General features: G+C 58.4%; 1 protein-coding gene across 1 annotated transcript in view; it reads left to right on the forward strand.

Annotated features, from left to right (window-relative positions):
* The window catches only part of PECAM1 (platelet and endothelial cell adhesion molecule 1), a 66,179-nt gene extending 48,369 nt beyond the window's left edge, over positions 1–17,810 (forward strand). The window contains exons 9-17 of the mRNA XM_021713591.1: positions 732–980; positions 2,757–3,032; positions 6,265–6,549; positions 8,385–8,492; positions 9,768–9,795; positions 10,409–10,482; positions 11,777–11,830; positions 12,870–12,932; positions 17,746–17,810. Of these exons, the coding sequence (XP_021569266.1) occupies positions 732–980; positions 2,757–3,032; positions 6,265–6,549; positions 8,385–8,492; positions 9,768–9,795; positions 10,409–10,482; positions 11,777–11,830; positions 12,870–12,932; positions 17,746–17,810 (1,202 nt within the window). The remainder of the gene's footprint in view (positions 1–731; positions 981–2,756; positions 3,033–6,264; positions 6,550–8,384; positions 8,493–9,767; positions 9,796–10,408; positions 10,483–11,776; positions 11,831–12,869; positions 12,933–17,745) is intronic.
* Positions 17,811–17,937: the final 127 nt, after the last annotated feature.

A 17,937-nucleotide genomic window follows, 5' to 3' on the forward strand; every position in this document is an offset into this window, starting at 1 on the left:
CACCTCAGCCTCCCAAAGGCGCGGGATTACAGGCTGAGCCACCAAGCCCGGCTTAGTGCTATTCTTTAATGACACAACTCACATGATCTCATTAGAGAGGAGTGCCACTCCGGTGTTTCTTGAGTACCTTCTGTGTACTGGGCAACTCCCTGGGGTTGAGAGCAACCCAGGACCAGGCTTTGCCTTTGGAGATTCACAGCCTTGAGTAGACCAGGTCGAGGCTGAGCGGAGGAGTCCATCCATCCCAGATCCGGCCTCAGGCACTCCCGTCAGAGGCCTTCCCTGACTCCCCAAGCCTAGGCCCAGCATTCCTCCTGTGGGCTCTGTGTCTGAGTCACTCCTAGATGTGGGCGCTTGAAGCAGGGCCTGTTCCTTAAGCCAACTGTCTGAGTGCCCCACCAGTTGCCCACGTGGAGTTGGCCTGCAATGGGCACTGTGGGGGGGTGAGGGAGTGTACATGCAAATGAGTGAGCGGGTGGGGCGTGACTGGCCAACATGCCCAAGCCACCCTGGGATGCGCCTTTGGCTAAAGAGAGAGAGAAGCCTGCGTTGGGTGGCTGGGTGGTGTGAGCCTGGCCGTGGGCTGTGGCTGAGGGCTGTGAGACCGAGGTGGCCTTCCAGGAGGCTGGGCCTTGGCTCTGCAGGTGGCAGCTGCGCCAGGGGCCACTCCGGGAAGGGGCTGGGGCCAGGACCAGACACACCTCGCCCCATCCCCGCCCACTGTTTTCCAGAACTGTTTTCCAGGCCGAGGCTGGAGCCCTCCTCCATGCTCCTGGACCAAGGCGAGTTCCTGAGCCTGTTGTGCTCGGTCCCGGGGGCGCCGCTGGCCAACTTCACCATCCAGAGGGGGGACACGGTTGTATCACAGACTCAGAATTTCTCCACGACAGCCTCGGCGTGGGACAGCGGCACATACACCTGCACCGCAGGCATCGGCCCCGTGGCCAAGAGAAGCAACGCGGTCCAGGTGACCGTGTGTGGTGAGTGCGCCCCGCTGGGCAGGGCGCCCATCAGGCCGGGAGGATGGGTGTCTGTCCCCAGCTACCACCCAGTCCGGCCTGGTGGGTCAGACTGGCAGGGCAGGACTAGCAGGAAGGGAGGCAGGTGAGAAGGGCAGTGGGGATGCGAGCGGCGGAGTTCTGCTCGTGGAAGGGCAGCTCTGCTGCACCATGCGGGGATGTTGCCATGGCCAGAGTCTCTGGCTGGGAGCAGGGTCCGCCAGCAGGGAGGGAGCATGCTGGCCAGGTTCCAGCTTCTCATCCACTGAAGGAATGGGATTCCAGTGGGCAGCTGGAGGTACCGGCCACCAGCAGCGAAAGTGCCCATGAGGTCTGGGCGAGAGGCAGGCTTTCCTGCAGAACACGGGAGCCGGCTGGGGACCGCACTGCCCGGGGTGGGGCCAGCTAGCTCTGGAACTGCCGCCGAGCCGTCGCTTTTGCGTACTGTCCAGTCATGGCCCTTCCATGGAACCCGCAGTGTGGCTTGTCCGGCTAGGACTTCGGCCTCAATGTAGCCAGGATTGTGGCCGGTTGCCAACCCCCACCCAACCCAAAGGGAGAGCGCGGGCACAGGTGTGCGTCGTGACATCCTGACAAGCTTTTGTTCCCGGGAGGGAGTCACTTCAGCAGGTTTATAAATTGATGGTGACTAGTTGAATTCTTGTCTCCTGCAGCATGCGATATACCATCAGGAGACTGAGGCACGGGGGAGCATTTGTCTTACAGTATATTCTGTTTCACTAGACACAATGGCTCATGCCTATAATCCCAGCACTTTGTGAGGCTGAGGTGGGAGGATGGCTTGAGCTGCGAGTTGGAGACCAGCCTAAGCTACAGAGCGAGACCCCCATCTCTGCAAAAAAAATTAGCTGGGTGTGGTGGTGCACACCTGTAGTCCCACCTGCTCAGGAGGCTGAGGCGAAAGGATCACCAGAGCCCAGGAGGTCGAGGCTGCAGTGAGCCGTGATTATGCCACTGCACTCCAGCCCAGCCTGGACGACAGTGAGACCCCAAGTCAAAAAAAAAAATACACACGCTGTGTTTGGATATTGTCATACTTTTCTTATGCTTTCTAGAGTCTTTGCTCAACATAAGAAAAGTACACAAGTGTGTATGTGTGCATGAGATGCTAAATGGGAATGTGATGTTTTCTTGGAATTTCTGTCTTTTTTTTTTTTTTGGAGAGACGAGGTCTCACTGTGTGGCCCGTGCTGGGCTGGAATGCCTGAGTTCACGTGATTCTCTCGTCTTGGCCTCCCAAAGTGCTGGGATTACAGGCATGAGCCGCTGCACCCAGTTGATTTTTATCATTCACTTTTAATGGTTTTCATTTTGTTTTTTAACATCGTTTCCTGTCCTTTGACTGCAGAGATCACCCTGCACTTGCCTTTATTGGCTGTTTTGTCTTCAACAGTTATGTCATTCTTTATTTTGCTGGTTTCAGCTCTCTTTCCTTCTCTCTTCTCACCATGCATGTGCACGCACACACAGGCACACGTGCACAGAGTCACACACGCGCCCATGCCGGCACACGCACACCAAGACACCCATGCACCCTCGCATGCACATGCAAACACGTGTACACACACACTGCCGGTCTGTCTTGTGGGGTTCCATGGAGACAGATGGAGCAGGTGGCATTTGAAATCGTGGCCGCGGCAGGGCAGGCCGAGCCTGGTCTTGGAGAAGGAGCCTGGGGGCCGGACGCCTTGCGCCTGCCCTCCGTGCCACTCAGACGGCTCCTCCCTGTTGTTCTAGAAATGCTCTCCCGGCCCCGGATTTCCCATGATGCCGGGCCTGAAGTCATCAGGGGCCAGAGCGTGGAGATCCACTGCCAGTCCACCAACGGGACTTGGCCTGTTTCGTACCAGCTCCGAAAAGCGGGCGAAGTCTTGGAGCGCCTCACCCAGGGCTCCAATGACCCTGCGGTGTTCCGGGACAGCCCGCCCACAGATGTGGAGTACCAGTGCGGAGCGGACAACTGCCACTCACACGCCGAGATGCTCAGCGAGGTGCTGCGGGTCAGGGTGGTCGGTGAGTCGCCATGCCACTTCGGGGTGTCGGTCTCATTTCTGAAGGCTGAGGGCGGCCCAGGGACTGTGGAGCCAGGAGAGGAGGCGGGAGGCTCTTATCCAGAGCAGGACCAAGGCCCACCCACGGGGTGGACTGTATTCGGAGGCTACTCGTGCGGCCAGGATGGTCTCTTCAGAACCTTCCAAGAGAACTGCTCAAACCCTGTCTGTGAGAAAAGCGCCCTGGCCTTAGGAAGCACAAGGCGCACGGCCGTGAGTCTGGGCTCCCTTGCGGCCCTTCCTTTTCAGATGAGCTGAGAGCCACCTGCGAGCTGTAGACCCCGTGCTCTGGCCACCGCTCCCTGGAGGCCATGGTCTCCTGGGGACACCAGCGTGCACCCGGGATTCTCATGCTCAGGGGGGACACAGTCTTGCCCTGAGGGTGGCCATCGCTCCTTAAGCCCTGTCTTGTGCCTCTCTGAAGGCCTCAGCAGTGCCACCACTGGCATGCCCCTGCTGTAGAAAGCCCGACGGGGTTGCCTCCTCTCTGTCTCCGGTTTCCTCCTGTTTGATCATTGCTTACCTCCACATGCTGGTGCGGACGTGAGCTGGAGGGAGGGATTCCTGTTTCTATTCATGTCTAGCCTAATAGTAGATATGTTTCCTCCAGTAACGTGAACACAAATTAAACCCCTAATGCTACGGGGTATACAAAAAAGGACGTATTCTTTGTTTTCTTTGTTGTGGCAGTGGTTGTTATTTTAAGACGGGGTGTCACGCCGTTGTCCAGGCTAGAGTGCCGTGGCGATATGGCTCACTGCAGCCTCAAACTCCTGGCCTCAAGCAATCCTCCCATCTCAGCCTCCCAAAGCACTGAGATACAGGTGTGAACCACTGCACCCAGTCCATTCTTTGGTTTTTTTTGTTTGTTTTTTGGGTTTTTTTTTGAGTTGGAGTCTCACTCTGTCGCCCAGGCTGGAGTGCTGGGCTCTGGCGATCCTTCCGCCTCAGCCTTCCGAGTAGCCGGAATTACAGGTGTGTGCTACCACACCCAGCTGAATTTTTGATTTATTGTAGAGGTGAGGTCTCGCCTGCCCAAGCGGGTCTCAAACCCGTGGGCTCAGGCAATCCACTCACCTCAGCTTCCCAAAGGCGTGGGATTACAGGCTGTGCCACCAAGCCCAGCTCATTCTTTGTTTTTAATAACATAAGCAGCACAGATTCTCCTGGCTTAATGATGGAGAAATAGCTGAATAATGGTATAAACAAGCATAGAAAAATGGTAGCAGCAGCACTTGCCACATGACCGGTGTGCTTACAGTGATGGCGATTTGATGTGGTGGTGGTAACGATGGTAGTGGCTGTGATGGTGGTGGCGGCAGTGGTTGACATTGGGTTGATAGGCTGGGTGTACCTACATAGGAGGATTGCTGCGGTCAGGAGTTCGAGACCAGCCCAGGCAACATAGTGAGACTCCATCCCAACCCATCAATCAATCAGGTTGATATTCATGGCTGAACTTACTGGCCTCTGACCATGTGCCCAGCCCTGCGTGGAGTCCTGGCGTGCGTCATCCCACATAGTGCTCACATGAGGCAAAGGAGACCCACGACTGTGCTGTGCTTGCTTATGATGAGATGACCGAGGCTGAGGGCCAGCAACTGGAGGGGTCTAGGTTTTGTGCCAGGCAGTCTGGAAAGTTGGTCTGCCTGGTGGGACCCCTGCTGCTCTAGGCCTGGTGGTCTCATGCCCCTGCACTCCCAGAAGGGTACCTCATAAGTCAGGATGCCATCTGCTGACCAGTCCACTCTCACACTAGTGGGGGTGTCTACTCGGGAAGATGATTCAGGATTCAGATTTTGGTAGCTGAACCGGGAGCCAGGGCAAGGGGAGGCTGGCTGTTCCATGGAGGGTAGGCCTAGGCCGCCGCCCCCAAAGGCCAAGGGAGCCGAGAAGTCCAAGTCAGAGGCGGACAGATCCTGTTTCTCAGAAAGGAATGTTTCTAGGGTCTGTGGACAGAAACCATGCCTCAGGCTGTGAGAGGAGGTGGCGCGTCCTCATGTTGCCCCCAGACACAGGACTTCTGCACCACAGGGATTTGCCAGTGGCAGGTTCATGGTGAGAATGAGTTTACGACATTGAGGCTGTTCTGACCCAAGGTGTGCTCTTAACAGGAGCTAAAGTTGAGATCTCAGAGGCTTTCCTGGAGCTGGGCTTCTCAGACGCCACATGGCGGATGGATGTCAGGATAGGTGGTGTGGCCTCCCCCGGGAGGGGCTGAGCTCTGTCTGGCCCTGCCAGAGTGAGGCTGGTGGGCTTCCAGGGGAGAACTCAGTGAGCAGGAGCGCTGTGTGGTCTGGAGCCAGGTGTGCAGGTGCCACGTGCTCGGAGACACACCCCAGGCACAGGTGATGTCTCCAGAGATTAGACAGAGACGAGAGACCGGGAGCTGAGCTCTGCTGGAAGTCCATATTTCAGGAGCCAAAAAAAGAGTAATTAGTAACACACGGGGGTGGAAGGTGGTGAGGCAATCCAGGGAAAGCCCCCAGGAGGGGCCGCAGCTGCAAGGAAGCCACTTCCAGCTTCTTCTGCAGGGGCCACGGGGTCAGGGTGGGGTCCTGGGACCTCTTGCGTCTCTGAAACAGGGTTGGAGGGAGTTTCAGGAGGGGGACGGAGGCCAGACATTAGGAGTGGCAGGAGCATGGGAGATGCGGATGAAGGTGAAAGGAGGCGCGGGGTGACGGTGATGACGACAAGGAGAGGACGGAGGAGACAGGAGGGTGAGGGTGGAGGGAAGTCCTCGGGGTGATGGGGAGGAAGCAGGGTCCGGATGACTCCGAGACTCGAAAGCACCAGGCACCTCTGTAGGAGAGGGAAGTCACTCACACACTCACACACACATGCACATGCAGACACACATACACACCGAGGTGCGCACATGCACGCACACGCAGACACCTGTACTCACAAGACAGGCACACCACATGCACACATGCACACGGGCAGGAACGGGCCCCAACAGAACATGGAAGCTGGTCTTCCAGGCATGCTGGGCATCCAGCAGCCCTCGAAGGCCAGTAGGGGTGGCGTCCTTGCGCCTGGCGCATACTCAGCACGTGGCGTGCCCCTGGGCTGACAGGCGGGTGGGAAGGAGGAGCCAGGAGGACTGGGTTCGAACCACAGCGCAGGGAGCCGGCCTGGGCCGCCTGCCTGGGTCCCGCCCCCTGCCACAGCGCTGTCCCTCCCGCCCCCAGTGCCGGTGGACCAGGTGCAGCTGTCCATCCTGCGGAGCGAGGTGGCATCCGGGGAGGACCTCGTGCTGCGCTGCTTTGTGAACAGGGCTTCCAGGCCCATCACCTACAGGTTCCACAGGGAAGGGGCGGCCGGGCCCTTCCACCAGGTGACGCTGAACGACACCCAGGCTTTCTGGCACAAGCCGCAGGCCAGCAAGGAGCAGGCGGGGGAGTACTACTGCACGGCCTTCAACCGGGCCAACATCGCCAGGAGTGTCCCCCAGAGCAAGACGCTTACGGTCAGAGGTGAGGGTCTCCATGCGGGGCTGTGGGCTCCTGGGTCAGGGCTGGGAAGCAAGCCCTTGAAGGAGGGGACGGGTCAGCTCCCAGGACGGGCAGGAGACCAGGGTCCTCAGGCTCTCGGTTGCCAGCAACAGAAGCCCACTCAGATTAGGCAAAGCAGAGGAACTGATTATTGTGAGGAACTGGAAGTATTTTGTTCAAATTAGCTTGAGTGAAAAGAGGAATTGATTATGATAAGGGCTTGGAAGCATTTCACATGGACCCAATTCCAAGTTGGCAGATAGACACCAACTGTCTCATCTTGAGTTGAACGTCCACCCACAGGCCATCTGTGGCCAAGGGCATTGGGTCCTGCAGAGCAGACATGGTGAGGGGATCCGGCCATGTGGGTGGCAGGTGGTTTCCTGGAGAGGGGGAGGCCGGGCACACCCCAAAAGAAGTCTACTACAGCAAAGCTGGTGTATGCCCCCAAAGACCAAGCTGGCCTCTGCTGGTGGCAGAAACCACCATTACTGCAACTACTGGCAGTGCAGTATCTCTCAGAGGTAGATAGATGCCAGGTAGACAGATGCCAGGTAAGATGCCAGGTGCGACACCAGGAAGACAGACACCAGGTGAGATACCAAGTGGACAGATACCAGATAGATGCCAAGTAAGATGCCAGGTAGACAGATACCAGGTAGATGTCAGGTAAGATGCCAGGTGGGCAGATGCCAGGTAGACAGACATCAGGTAGACAGACACCAGCTAGACAGATGTCGGGTAGATGCCAGGTAAGATGCCAGGAAGACAGATGACAGTAAGATGTTAGGTAGGCAGACACCAGGTAGACAGACATTAGGTAGACGGATGCCAGGTAGACAGATGCCAGGTAGACAGACACAGATTAGATGCCAGGTAGAGAGATGCCAGGTAGAAAGATACCAGGTAAACAGATGAAGATACCAGGTAGGCAGACATCAGGCAGACAGGTGCCAAGTAGACAGACACCAGCTAGACAGACGTCAGGTAGATGCCAGGTAAGATGCCAGGAAGAAAGATGACAGGTAAGATGCCAGGTAGACAGACACAAGGTAGACAGACACAGATAAGATGCCAGGTAGACAGACACCAGGTAAGACCAGGTAGACAGATGTCAAGTAGACAGATATCAGATAGACACCAGGTTGATAGATGCCAGGTAAGAAACCGGGCAGACAGACACCAGGTAGACAGATGCCAGATAAGACACCAGGTAGACAGATGCCAGGTAGACAGACACTAGGTAGACAGATGCCAGGTAAGACACCAGGTAGACTGACACCAGGTAACAGATGCAGGTAAAAGGCCAGGTATACAGATGTCAGGTAGACAGATGCCAGGTATACAGACACCACATAAACAGATGCAGGTAAGACTCCAGGGAGACAGATGCCATGTAAGAAGCCAGGTAGTTAGATGCCAGGTAAGACACCAGGTAGACATGCCAGGTAAGACTCCAGGTAGACAGATGCCAGGTATACAGACACCACATAAACAGATGCAGGTAAGACTCCAGGGAGACAGATGCCATGTAAGAAGCCAGGTAGTTAGATGCCAGGTAAGACACCAGGTAGACATGCCAGGTAAGACTCCAGGTAGACAGACATCAGGTAGACAGATGCAGGTTAGATGCTAGGTAGACAGGTGCCAAGTAGACAGACGCCAGAAAAGACGCCAGGTAGACGGACGCCAGGTAGACAGATGCAGGTAAGACACCAGTCACACGGACGTGCCCCGCAGTCTAGTGGGGGCCTGAGCATTTAGCATTTCCCTCTGACACAGGAAGAACCTTGCATTAAAAAACTCTTCGCTTCCAGTCTACCTCGCCCCGTGGATGAAAGGCCTCATCGCAATGGCTGTCATCGGGGTGCTCATCACAGCGCTGATCGCTGGGGCCAAGTGCTACCTTCAGAGGAAGGCCAAGGGTGAGCGTGCCTCTGTCCTTGCTCCTGACTGCTTGCTGTTCTTACCGGGCTCTACCATGGGCGAGTGCTGCTCCCCCCTGGGCTGGCGCTCGCTCTGGCCCCACCTCTGGGTCACCCAAGATCCTGGCTGGGTGGGCGTGGGGCTTTGCCGCCCGTGGGCTCCACTAGGCAAGAAGGAAAGCCATGTCTTCCTAGCTGGGTGAGCCAGGAGGATGAACCTCTGTGAGGCTAGATGCTGTCTCTGCGGGTTGGCCAGCCTGGAGCTGGGGGAGACACATGCACACACGGAACGCTTCCCAGTTCACCTGCCCATGGTGCCATGACTTCTGGCCCACGCTCAGATGGGTAGCTGGGACCACCTGCCGAGACGCAGGAACCAGAGTCAGCCACCCCAGCCATGAGAAGGCGCGGGGCCAGGACCCTCTGAACCGTCCTTTGTGAGCTGAGATGGGTCCCCTGGGGCGCCGGGAGGGCAGACGGGATGAGGAGGGCTCTGGGTCACCTCTAAGCTGGGAAGCTGCTGTCCTTGGGAAGACAGCCTGAAGCAACCCTGACACTGGTCTCAGGCCAGCGTGGAGCTATGGGCACCGGGGCTGACCCAGCTTTGACACTGGGGGTCACGTGGAGTTGGGAGACTCCGGCCTGCGTGTCTGGCTAGTTCGGTGCCCTTCGCATGCCTTCTCCTTCTCGTCTCACGAGCCAGCTCACTTCAGGCTGACACAGCCCGGAAGTCACATTTCTGGAGAAACAAGAGACCAAGAGAACGCCTTTGCCTCTATGTCTTTTGTTAAAGCTTGGGTACATTTGGTCTTCTTCTCTCTCTCTCTCTTTCTCTCTCCTTCTCTTCTCTTTTCTTTTCTTTTTTTTCTGAGTCAGGCTCTTGCTCTGTCACGCAGGCTAGAGTGCAGTGGCAGAATCACAGCTCACCATAGCCTCAACCTCCTGGGCTCAGGCAGTCCTCCTGCCTCATTCTTCCGAGTAACTGGGACTGCAGGTGCATGCCACCATGCCTGACTAGTGCTTGTATTTTTTGTAGAGACAAGGTCTCGCTATATTGCCCAGACTGGTCTCGAACTCCTGGGCTCAAGCAATCCTCCTGCCTCAGCTTCCCAAAGTGTTGGGATTACAGGCGTGAGCCACCCCACCCAGCCTCTTTTCTCTCTTTGTATGGGTTGTTCAATCTCCCAGAAAGTCTCATATGGTTAAAGAGTGTTTCTGTCTGGTGTGGACGTGGGTGCCTTGGACTGACTCTGGCTTTCTTTCTCTTTTTTGAAGCCAAGCAGATGCCTGTGGAGATGTCCAGGTGGGTGCACACGTAGGAGGGGGCGCTGCCGTGGGGTAGAGGCCAGGTCTGGAGGGAGATGCTGGCGGGAGCCACATGTTTCTTGGGGCGGGGGTGCTGCCAGTCATGCTGCGGGGGGCAGGAGCGGCCTGTATTCTGAGCGCACATCCTTCTCACAGCACCGTGTGTGAAATCCCCTTTTCCTCATGGAACGATCCTGGTAGTAGATGAAAGTTAAACACTTACTTACTTGGAAAAATACAGGTGGCCTTTAAAAAAAGTGATTTTACTCTCTTTACTGCTCTTGAAATCCAAATCCAGAAGCAAGTGGTTGCTGCGTTCCGGAGAGAAATGGTCACCGCAGACAAGGAATGCAGGGCGCAGTTGATCTGGTCAAAGGCACCTGCTTTCCGTGTGCCCTTTGGTCCTGTCCTGGCACTTGCTGTCACAGCAGAAAGTTGTGTCCCATGATCTCAGAGCTGAAAGCACATTCATTTTTCAAGTGAGAGAGTGAAGTTTTCCTCACTTTGGAAAACGCGTCTCATGATCTTCCCTTGATCATTTTGTGGGTTTGTTGATTTAAAAATGTTGCTTGTGTGTGTGTTTATTTTTCCTTGTTAAATTTCCCCTTAAGGCCGGCAGTGCCACTTCTGAACTCCAACAATGAGAAGGTGTCGGACCCCAATGCGGAGGCCAACAGTCACTACGGTAAAGTCCCGGTTCATCTTCCCCTGCTACCCACGCCCTTGGCCCTCTCAGGAGCAGAGTCTGAAATGACAGCTGGGCTGGGAGGGGAGCCCTGGCCCCCACGGGCTGGGGGGTCACTTCATGGAGTTGCCTGTGAGCGGTAAGTGGACAAAGCAGAAACTCAAGGGAAGGCAGGATGCTTCGTGCTGCCCTCACGCCTTCTAGACTGGCAGACAGAGGACAGCCACAGGGCCTGGTCCCCTCCCAGGGTGGTGGCCACCATTCCAGGGCTTTAATTCTCTGTTCGTAAGACAAAGGCCAGGTGCCAGGTTAAAGCGCAGGTGAAGCCCCTTCTCAGACGTAATCATGACAGCACAGGATGGCTTTACCTCAAGTTTGCCACAGAGGGAAGCCAGTAGAAAGGCTTTTTTAGGAAAGGCATTTTGAAAAGGTGCTCCGAGGAAAGATTGTCAGGCTCTGCCCAGGGGCTCCAGGTCCATCCATCGCAAGCAAGTCACTCACATGGTCAGCAGGATGCTGCTTCTTCCCAGAGAGAGGTGTGACCACACCACACCATGGTCCTGACCCAGACCAGATTTGAAGCCGTCTTCTTTCTTTGTCAACAGGTTTGGGAATAGGATGTCCACATGCTTTTCTTATCCTATAAACATCCCACAAAATAAGAAACTTTAGGACATGCCTTTTACAAAGAAATATGTACTTGAGAGAGATGTTTTTAAAGTTGAGCAATTCTTTCTTTCTTTTTTTTGAGTCAGAGTCTCACTCTGTCAACCAGACTAGAGTACAGTGACACTATCATAGCTCACTGCAGCCTTGACCTCCTGGGCTCAGGTGCGCCTTCTGTCTCGGCCTCCTGAGCAGCTGGAACTACAGGTGCATGCCACCACATGCAGTGGATTTCTAAATCTTTTTGTAGAGAAAATGTCTCACTGTGATGCCCAGGCTGGTCTTGAACTCCTGGGTTTAAGGGATCCTCCCACCTCAGCCTCTCAAACCACTGGGATTACAAGCATGAGCCACCACACCCAGCTTCAGTTTCTAATGAACTTGCGCACATTGAACAACTCACAGCAGAAGTTCCCCTCTCACAGGCTGGCATTAGAGAAAGGCCACATAGAGGGTCAAACGGAGCCCACAGGGGACCAGGAGGGGACCAGAACCCAGGGACACAGCTGCTTATCACCAACACCCAAGAACTCAGGCTCAACGCCCTGATAGTGGCACTTGAATTTTAAAAAGTGATGGAGACTGGAATCTTCACTGTCACGTACCCTGACTGTCATTTTCCATCCAGTTTACAGTGGCGATGTGGCAGATCACGGGATGAGACCACCACACGACAATAAAGGTGATTACCTCCATTTTACCCTTATTTTTCCAATAAAAAAGTATTTTACTAGAAACCTTTACATAAAAAAGCCCTGTAGGAAAAGAAAAGGAGAATGTGACGGCCTGTGGGTGATGTCCCACCTCGCTGCAGGGCCTGTGACCCATGTGGATGAGGGTGGGGTGACCAGTTCCTTCTCTGATAGGCCGACCGACCCTCCGTGGGGAAGTAGCCTCGGTCCCTGGAGTGGGCTGGGTCTCTCCAGGCTCCCCCCGCAGATGCTCCTGTGTCCCCCCTGGGAAAGAGCCTCATCCCAGGAGGGGACTGAGCATCGTCCAGAAACTCATCCTGACCCAGGAGGCTGTGGATGGAGGCCACAGTGTCTCTTCCTCTTGGGTAGTTGACGCAGAGAGTTGAGGACAGCTCACAGCAGAGGGAAAGGACCTAACAGTCTCTCAAATTCCTCCGGGCCCTGGGTGGCCGCCTGGAGCTGAGCCCCAAAGAAGTGAGGGAATCCTACCCAGGCCTCTTTCTGGGAGTCCCTGGCCAGGCGGGCATGGCTTCTGTAGTGCGGGAGGAGCCTGGCTCTTTGGCACTTGAAAAGCAAAGCCATGAGGTTATTTTGAGTTGGGGCAAGCTGCTTTCCCAGATGTCACGGGGCACCCTGAGCTCACCCGTCGGCTTGTGGCCTCAAAGCCCCTTGGGGCAGGCAGCCCACCCCCCACCCCGAGTGGGCGGTCATCCTGTGTGCTCGGCAAGGGGGCCTTCCCAGCAAGACTGAGCCAGGTGAACCGCCAGGGCAGTCCTGGCTGCCCATCTTCCCACAGTGGAAATGGGCCCAGGCGAGGGTCCCTCCACGTTGGGTCACGGGAGTCAGCGGGAAGAGCCCTGGCTCTGAGGGCCTGTGTGCCCGACGAGGGGGCCGAGTTGCCTTCCCCAAGCCTGTGTCTCACGGCCCCCAAAGGGTGGGGCACCATCGTGGCTTGAAGGAAGGCTTGGATGAGGCCGGAACCTGGGAGAGCTTCTGGGTAAGCTGGGGCGCTGTGGTTTCTCGTGGCAGAGGCCCCACACGCAGATGTGGAGTACACAGAGGTGGAGGTGTCCTCGGCCAGGCCGCACCCAGGTGAGCAGGCTCTCGGCGCAGGGTGGGCCCAGGATGGGGTCCTGCCTGGGGAGGGTGTGCAGGCCCCTCGCTCGCTCCCAGGGCCCAGCAAGGCGGGAGCCTCAGGCTCTGGGCTGTGACCCTTCCCTGCATCTGGGGACGATGCTACTGACAGCCACCAAGTACTAGGCACTCCCTGCATGCCGGGCGACTGGGGGGCGTGAGCGTATGTTCCATGGAGACAGAAGGCGGCGACTGTGGTGTGCCCAGCTTTCTCCCAAGGACCCCTCGCCCCACCCGGGTGTTCCTCCAGTTATGTGCGCAGACCCAGTGCATGGACATTGAGTGTGTACGTTGGCTCAGCACGTGTACATTGAGTTTGAGTCCCGGGGCTCAGCTGTTCGGCGGGACGCCCAGGTGAAGGCTCTCAAAAGCCCGGGGCACCGCGTGTGAGCGTGAAGGTGGCGCTAGCTTACACCTCGCGCTGTGTGCGGCCCTTCAAGGGGGAAGCCCCTACTCAGGTCTACGCTGGGGAGACCAAGGCAGGGGTGCTAGTCCACAGCAGTCGGTTGCAGCAACACGCGTCTCCCATAGTGCCCCCACCCTGCTCCTCGACACCCAGAGGGCTGCACACACAGGGAAGCAGTTGCTCATGGCCTCCTGCTGCCGGGATGCTCCTCAGGCCAAGGATTGTTGGCCTCCCTGCCTCCAAGGTAGAGCCAGGCTGCATCCCCTTGGCCAGTCCGGCTGGGTCCGTCTTCCAGGCTGAGCCACGGGCAACTGTGTCCTGGAGCTGCCTCCAGCTCCGTGATCAGGAAGAGTCTGGGATTCTTCCTTCTTGCGTGAGCACGGTCCAGGAGCCCTGCACCAGGCGAGTGCCAGAGTGCTCCTGACAGCAGACAGGGCTGTCCCCTCGGCACCTGGGCTATGTGCGGCATCACAGGGCACTGTTCCCAGAGCTCACGGGTGTATGGCCCTGGGGTTGTGCACTGGGTCTGGGTGGGGTGAGGGTGTCCCCTCTTGGTGTCATGCAGAGAGGTTCACCTGTTGAGATGACAGTGTGACCAGGCCCATGACGGAGCAGCCACTGTGTACGCAGCAGCAACAAACACGGCCCTCCCTCTTGGAGGGTCTCGGGAACAGAAACCCAGCAGGACCAGAACTGGAGCCTGCGGAAGGGGGCGAGTGTGATGACAGGTGTGACCAGTGCACTCTTCTGGTCCAGGTGGCCCACGGAGGCCTCTTCGAGGGAGGCTCTCTGAAGGAGGCATTTGAGCTGGGCCTGGAGGGCTGAGGAAGGAGGTGGCCCCGGAGGCGGCATGGGCTCGTGGGAGATCTGGAGGGAGGCCTTCATGTCAGCAGAGTGGGCAGGACGAAAGGAGGCCGAGGAGGCCAGGGGAGCAGGCCTGGCGCCTCCTTCCCAGTGCGTCTGAGGGGCTTAGCGAGCCTTCCAAGGCGGGGCTGGGAAGGAAGACGTTGCCCCCTTCTTTACTGAGATCTTGAGGCTGGCCTGAAAGGTGGTTGAGGGCAGCAAGAGGCCAGGCTCGGTGGCTCAGCCTCTCATCCCAGCACTTTGGGAGGCCAAGGCGAGTGGATTGCCTGAGCCCACGGGTTCGAGACCCACCTTGAGCAACTTGGCAAGACCTCATCTCTACAATAAATTTTTTAAAAAAATTAGCCGGGCATGGTAGCATGCACCTGTAGTTCCGGCTACTTGGAAGACTGAAGCAGAAGGATCACTGGAGCCCAGCAGGTCAAGGCTACCATGGCCATGAGTGTGCCACTGAACTACAGTCTGGGTGACAGAGTGAGACTCCAACTCAGAAAAGAAAAGAAGGTGGCAAGAATAGGGGCAGAGAGACTATTGCCGCCTGGCAGGGCAGGGAGCCAGATGCCAGCAGTGCCTCCAGTGGTAGGAGAGGCAGACCCCGGCACAGATGCAGTCGGGCTGGGTGGGGAGGCAGGTGCGGTGGCCATGAGGTCCGAGGCAGAGGATGGGCTTGTGATGACATCTGCCTGGCTCTGACTGGTCCCGAGACACCTGCGGAGCCCCAGGAGCGCTAGGGAGCACGTCTGCATGGTGCGGGGCGGCAGGTGGGCTCCACCATCCTCCCTCTGTGCCCAGGCCTCCACAGCTGCCTGCGTGGGCATGGCCCCAGGGTGGCTCACTCCCTCTGACAAGGACAGCAGGGTCAGCCTGCCCAGGGCTGGGGGGCTTGGGCAAGATCCCCCCTGCCTTCTTCCTTGCCCCCTCCCCACCCTGAGTGCAGGTGGATGGAGACTCCAGGCGGCACTGGTGGCCCTGGCACCACCCTGCTTGGCAGAGGTGGCTAGGCAGAGTGGGGTTGTCCGGGGCCAGGAGTTTGGACTTAGGGCAACTGAGGAGGGCAGTAGGGAGCAGGCTTTTCTCCGCGAGTGTCCGCCTCCCTTCCTTTGGAAAGCGTCCACGTCTGGTTTTCTTCTTCTTGCTCGAAGGTGGGAGCAGAAGGGAGACAGGGAGGTGGGGAGGCCCTGGGACGGGCCCAGCATGCGTGTCTTCCTGGCCAGCTGCAGGTTGCCGCCACCTGGCCCAAGCCCTTTCCCGGGGTGCACGGAGGCCATGGGGGCTCTGAGGGCCAGTGCAGACCCACAGCGAGGTTCACAGATGCCATGGAGCGCTTCTAGAAGGCTCCAGTTGTGTTTCTGGGCCCGGCCTCCTCCCTGGCAAGGAAGGGGCTTTTCGGGTTCAAGGTCTCGGCCTGCTCCTGGCCAGTGAGGTTCCCTGTCCCCACCGCCTCTGGCCAGTGAGGTTCCCTGTCCCCACTGTGGGGGAGGGGGTGGGTGATGTCCAGCGCTGACCCTGGCTGGCGGCTGGCCAAGCGGTGGCTGGGGAGGAGGGGCGGGAAGGAAGTCGCGAGTCCCCGTGTGTGGCAAGTGTGCCCAGGGCAGGCTGCTGGGAAAGCCCCGCGGCGCTGAAGCCCCGGAGAAGCAGAAGCCAAGACAAAGCCCATCCGGAAACATCTGACAGCAGGGACAAACAGCTCGGCCTGCGTTTGTCATCAGCAGGCAGCTGCAGCCTGAGCATGGGGTGCAGGGAGGGTGGGGCGTCGCAGTGGGCTGCATTCCGTATGGAGTGGGTGGGTTGGGGACACAGTAGCCATAGGGGGAGGGGCCGAGGGGAGCCGCACCCTCATTCAGAGCGGGCAGGTCAGGTTCTCAGTAGAAACGGGGGGCAGCTGCACCCCAGAGCTCTGCTGAGCACTCCTCCTTGGAAGTGAAAGGACTTGGGTGGGGCCACCCAGGTCCCGAGGGGCTGGGGCAGCCCAAGGTGGCCAGAGAGGACGCCTGGCAGCCCTGGTGGTCCCACAAGGTGCCCGGTCCTGGCTGGACACGGAGGTCTGTCCTTAGATGCATTCCCCGAGCTCCTACATGGGGCTGGGCTGGAGGGCAAGGGGTTCCCCCAGGTGACCTGCCCCCCCATGGGTGACCCCCCCAGGTGAGCCAACCCCAGACAACCAGCCCTCCAAGGCAGTGGCCCCCAGGAATCTGGTGTCCACGTGTTACAACGTTAGAGCTGTCTGAGTACTGTCTGCCTCGCAGCCTGTGTTCCCGGGGGCTGGGACAGGCCTGGCATGCTGTCTCCTCGCAGGTGCAGGCACGCAGGTATCTGGGACTCGCCGTGTGAGTGCCTGGCCTAGGCATGGTGTCCAGAGCAGGTGCCTGGAGAGGTGGAAAACCCCCACGGGATAGGAAGCCCGATGGCCTCCCTCCATGGAGGGTGTTGGCAGCTGTGCCAGAGGGGTGCCAGTATCCCAGCAGCGCCAAACCCCAACTCCCCTCAGGTGCCCTGGGGAGTCTCTATGAGTCCTGGTCACCCCAGAGCCCAAGTTCAGTCATGGGGTCCTGAGCCACCTGCTCCCTCGTCCTAAGTGGTCCTGACACAAAAGCCGCTGTCCGCATCGCTGCAGGCTCCGGTGGCAGTGCAAGCCTGGGGGGACATGCTTGCGGCCTCAGCCATAGCCTGGGAGGTGCCTGAGTTTTCAGGGGTGGCCGTGGGGACAAGCAAAATCAGGGCATCGTGGGCACCCATCACCACCAGGGCACAGCGCGTGGGCATGTGGAGGAGCACGGAGGGAGCTGTCCAGGCTCCCAGAGGAGGGGGCAGGTGGCGCCAGCCGCGGAGGGGAGTGTGTGTGTGGGGGGGGCTGCCTGGCGGGCGGGGGCTCCCACAGCACCCAGAGCACACAGTCAGGTCTGCCGCCTTCCCTGGAGGGAACTGCCCACAGGCACTGATCTGCGTCAGGAAGCACCTGCCCTGCCCGGCCCCTCCCACGCCAGCAGAGACTGCCTGACCCTTGCATGGGTGATCTGCTGGGAGGTGGCAGGCTCCATCCCATATCCTCAGGTGTGTGGGTGTGTGCATGTGTGTGGGTCCCGCGCACGTGTGTGTACACATGGCATGCGTGTCTGCCTACTGTGTATGTCACACTCGATGTGTGTGCGCCATGTGTGCACACACTACAGGCCCGATCACGTCTTGTCGGAGTGTACAGCGTGTGTGCACATGTTTGTGTATGCACGTCCTGTGCCCATGCCTCGGTGGGAGCGCACAGGTAGGACAGGCGCTCAGTCCTTGCCCCAAGTCTCCCTGTTGTATGCACTGCCTGGCTCGGTCCCGTCTGTGGCTCCGAATGGGTCTCACCCGAGGGCCCCTACCCCGGGGGCCCAGCAGGACCCTGGGGAACCACGTCCGAGTGCTGCAGACACGGTCCTGGGGGGGGGGCCAGCCTTGCCACAGGCCTCCTCCTGCCCTGGAGCCCGGGGGTGACTGACCCGAGCCTGGTCCCTCTTCCAGCTCCAGGAGCAAAGGGCACAGAGACAGTGTACAGTGAGATCCGGAAGGCCAAGCCCGGTGAGTGACCCTTCCTGAGCCCCCGCCGGGGGCGCTCCCATCCCTGGGGGCCGCGAGAGCAGGTGTGGCCTTTCACACCAGGGTCTGGCCCCCCTCTCGCCCCCCAAATGGACAGGTCGCCTGGCCGAGCGTGTC

The sequence above is a fragment of the Carlito syrichta genome, unplaced genomic scaffold, assembly GCF_000164805.1.
Source record: "Carlito syrichta isolate Samal-C Ts95f unplaced genomic scaffold, Tarsius_syrichta-2.0.1 Scaffold304626, whole genome shotgun sequence".
Classification (NCBI taxonomy): domain Eukaryota; kingdom Metazoa; phylum Chordata; class Mammalia; order Primates; family Tarsiidae; genus Carlito; species Carlito syrichta.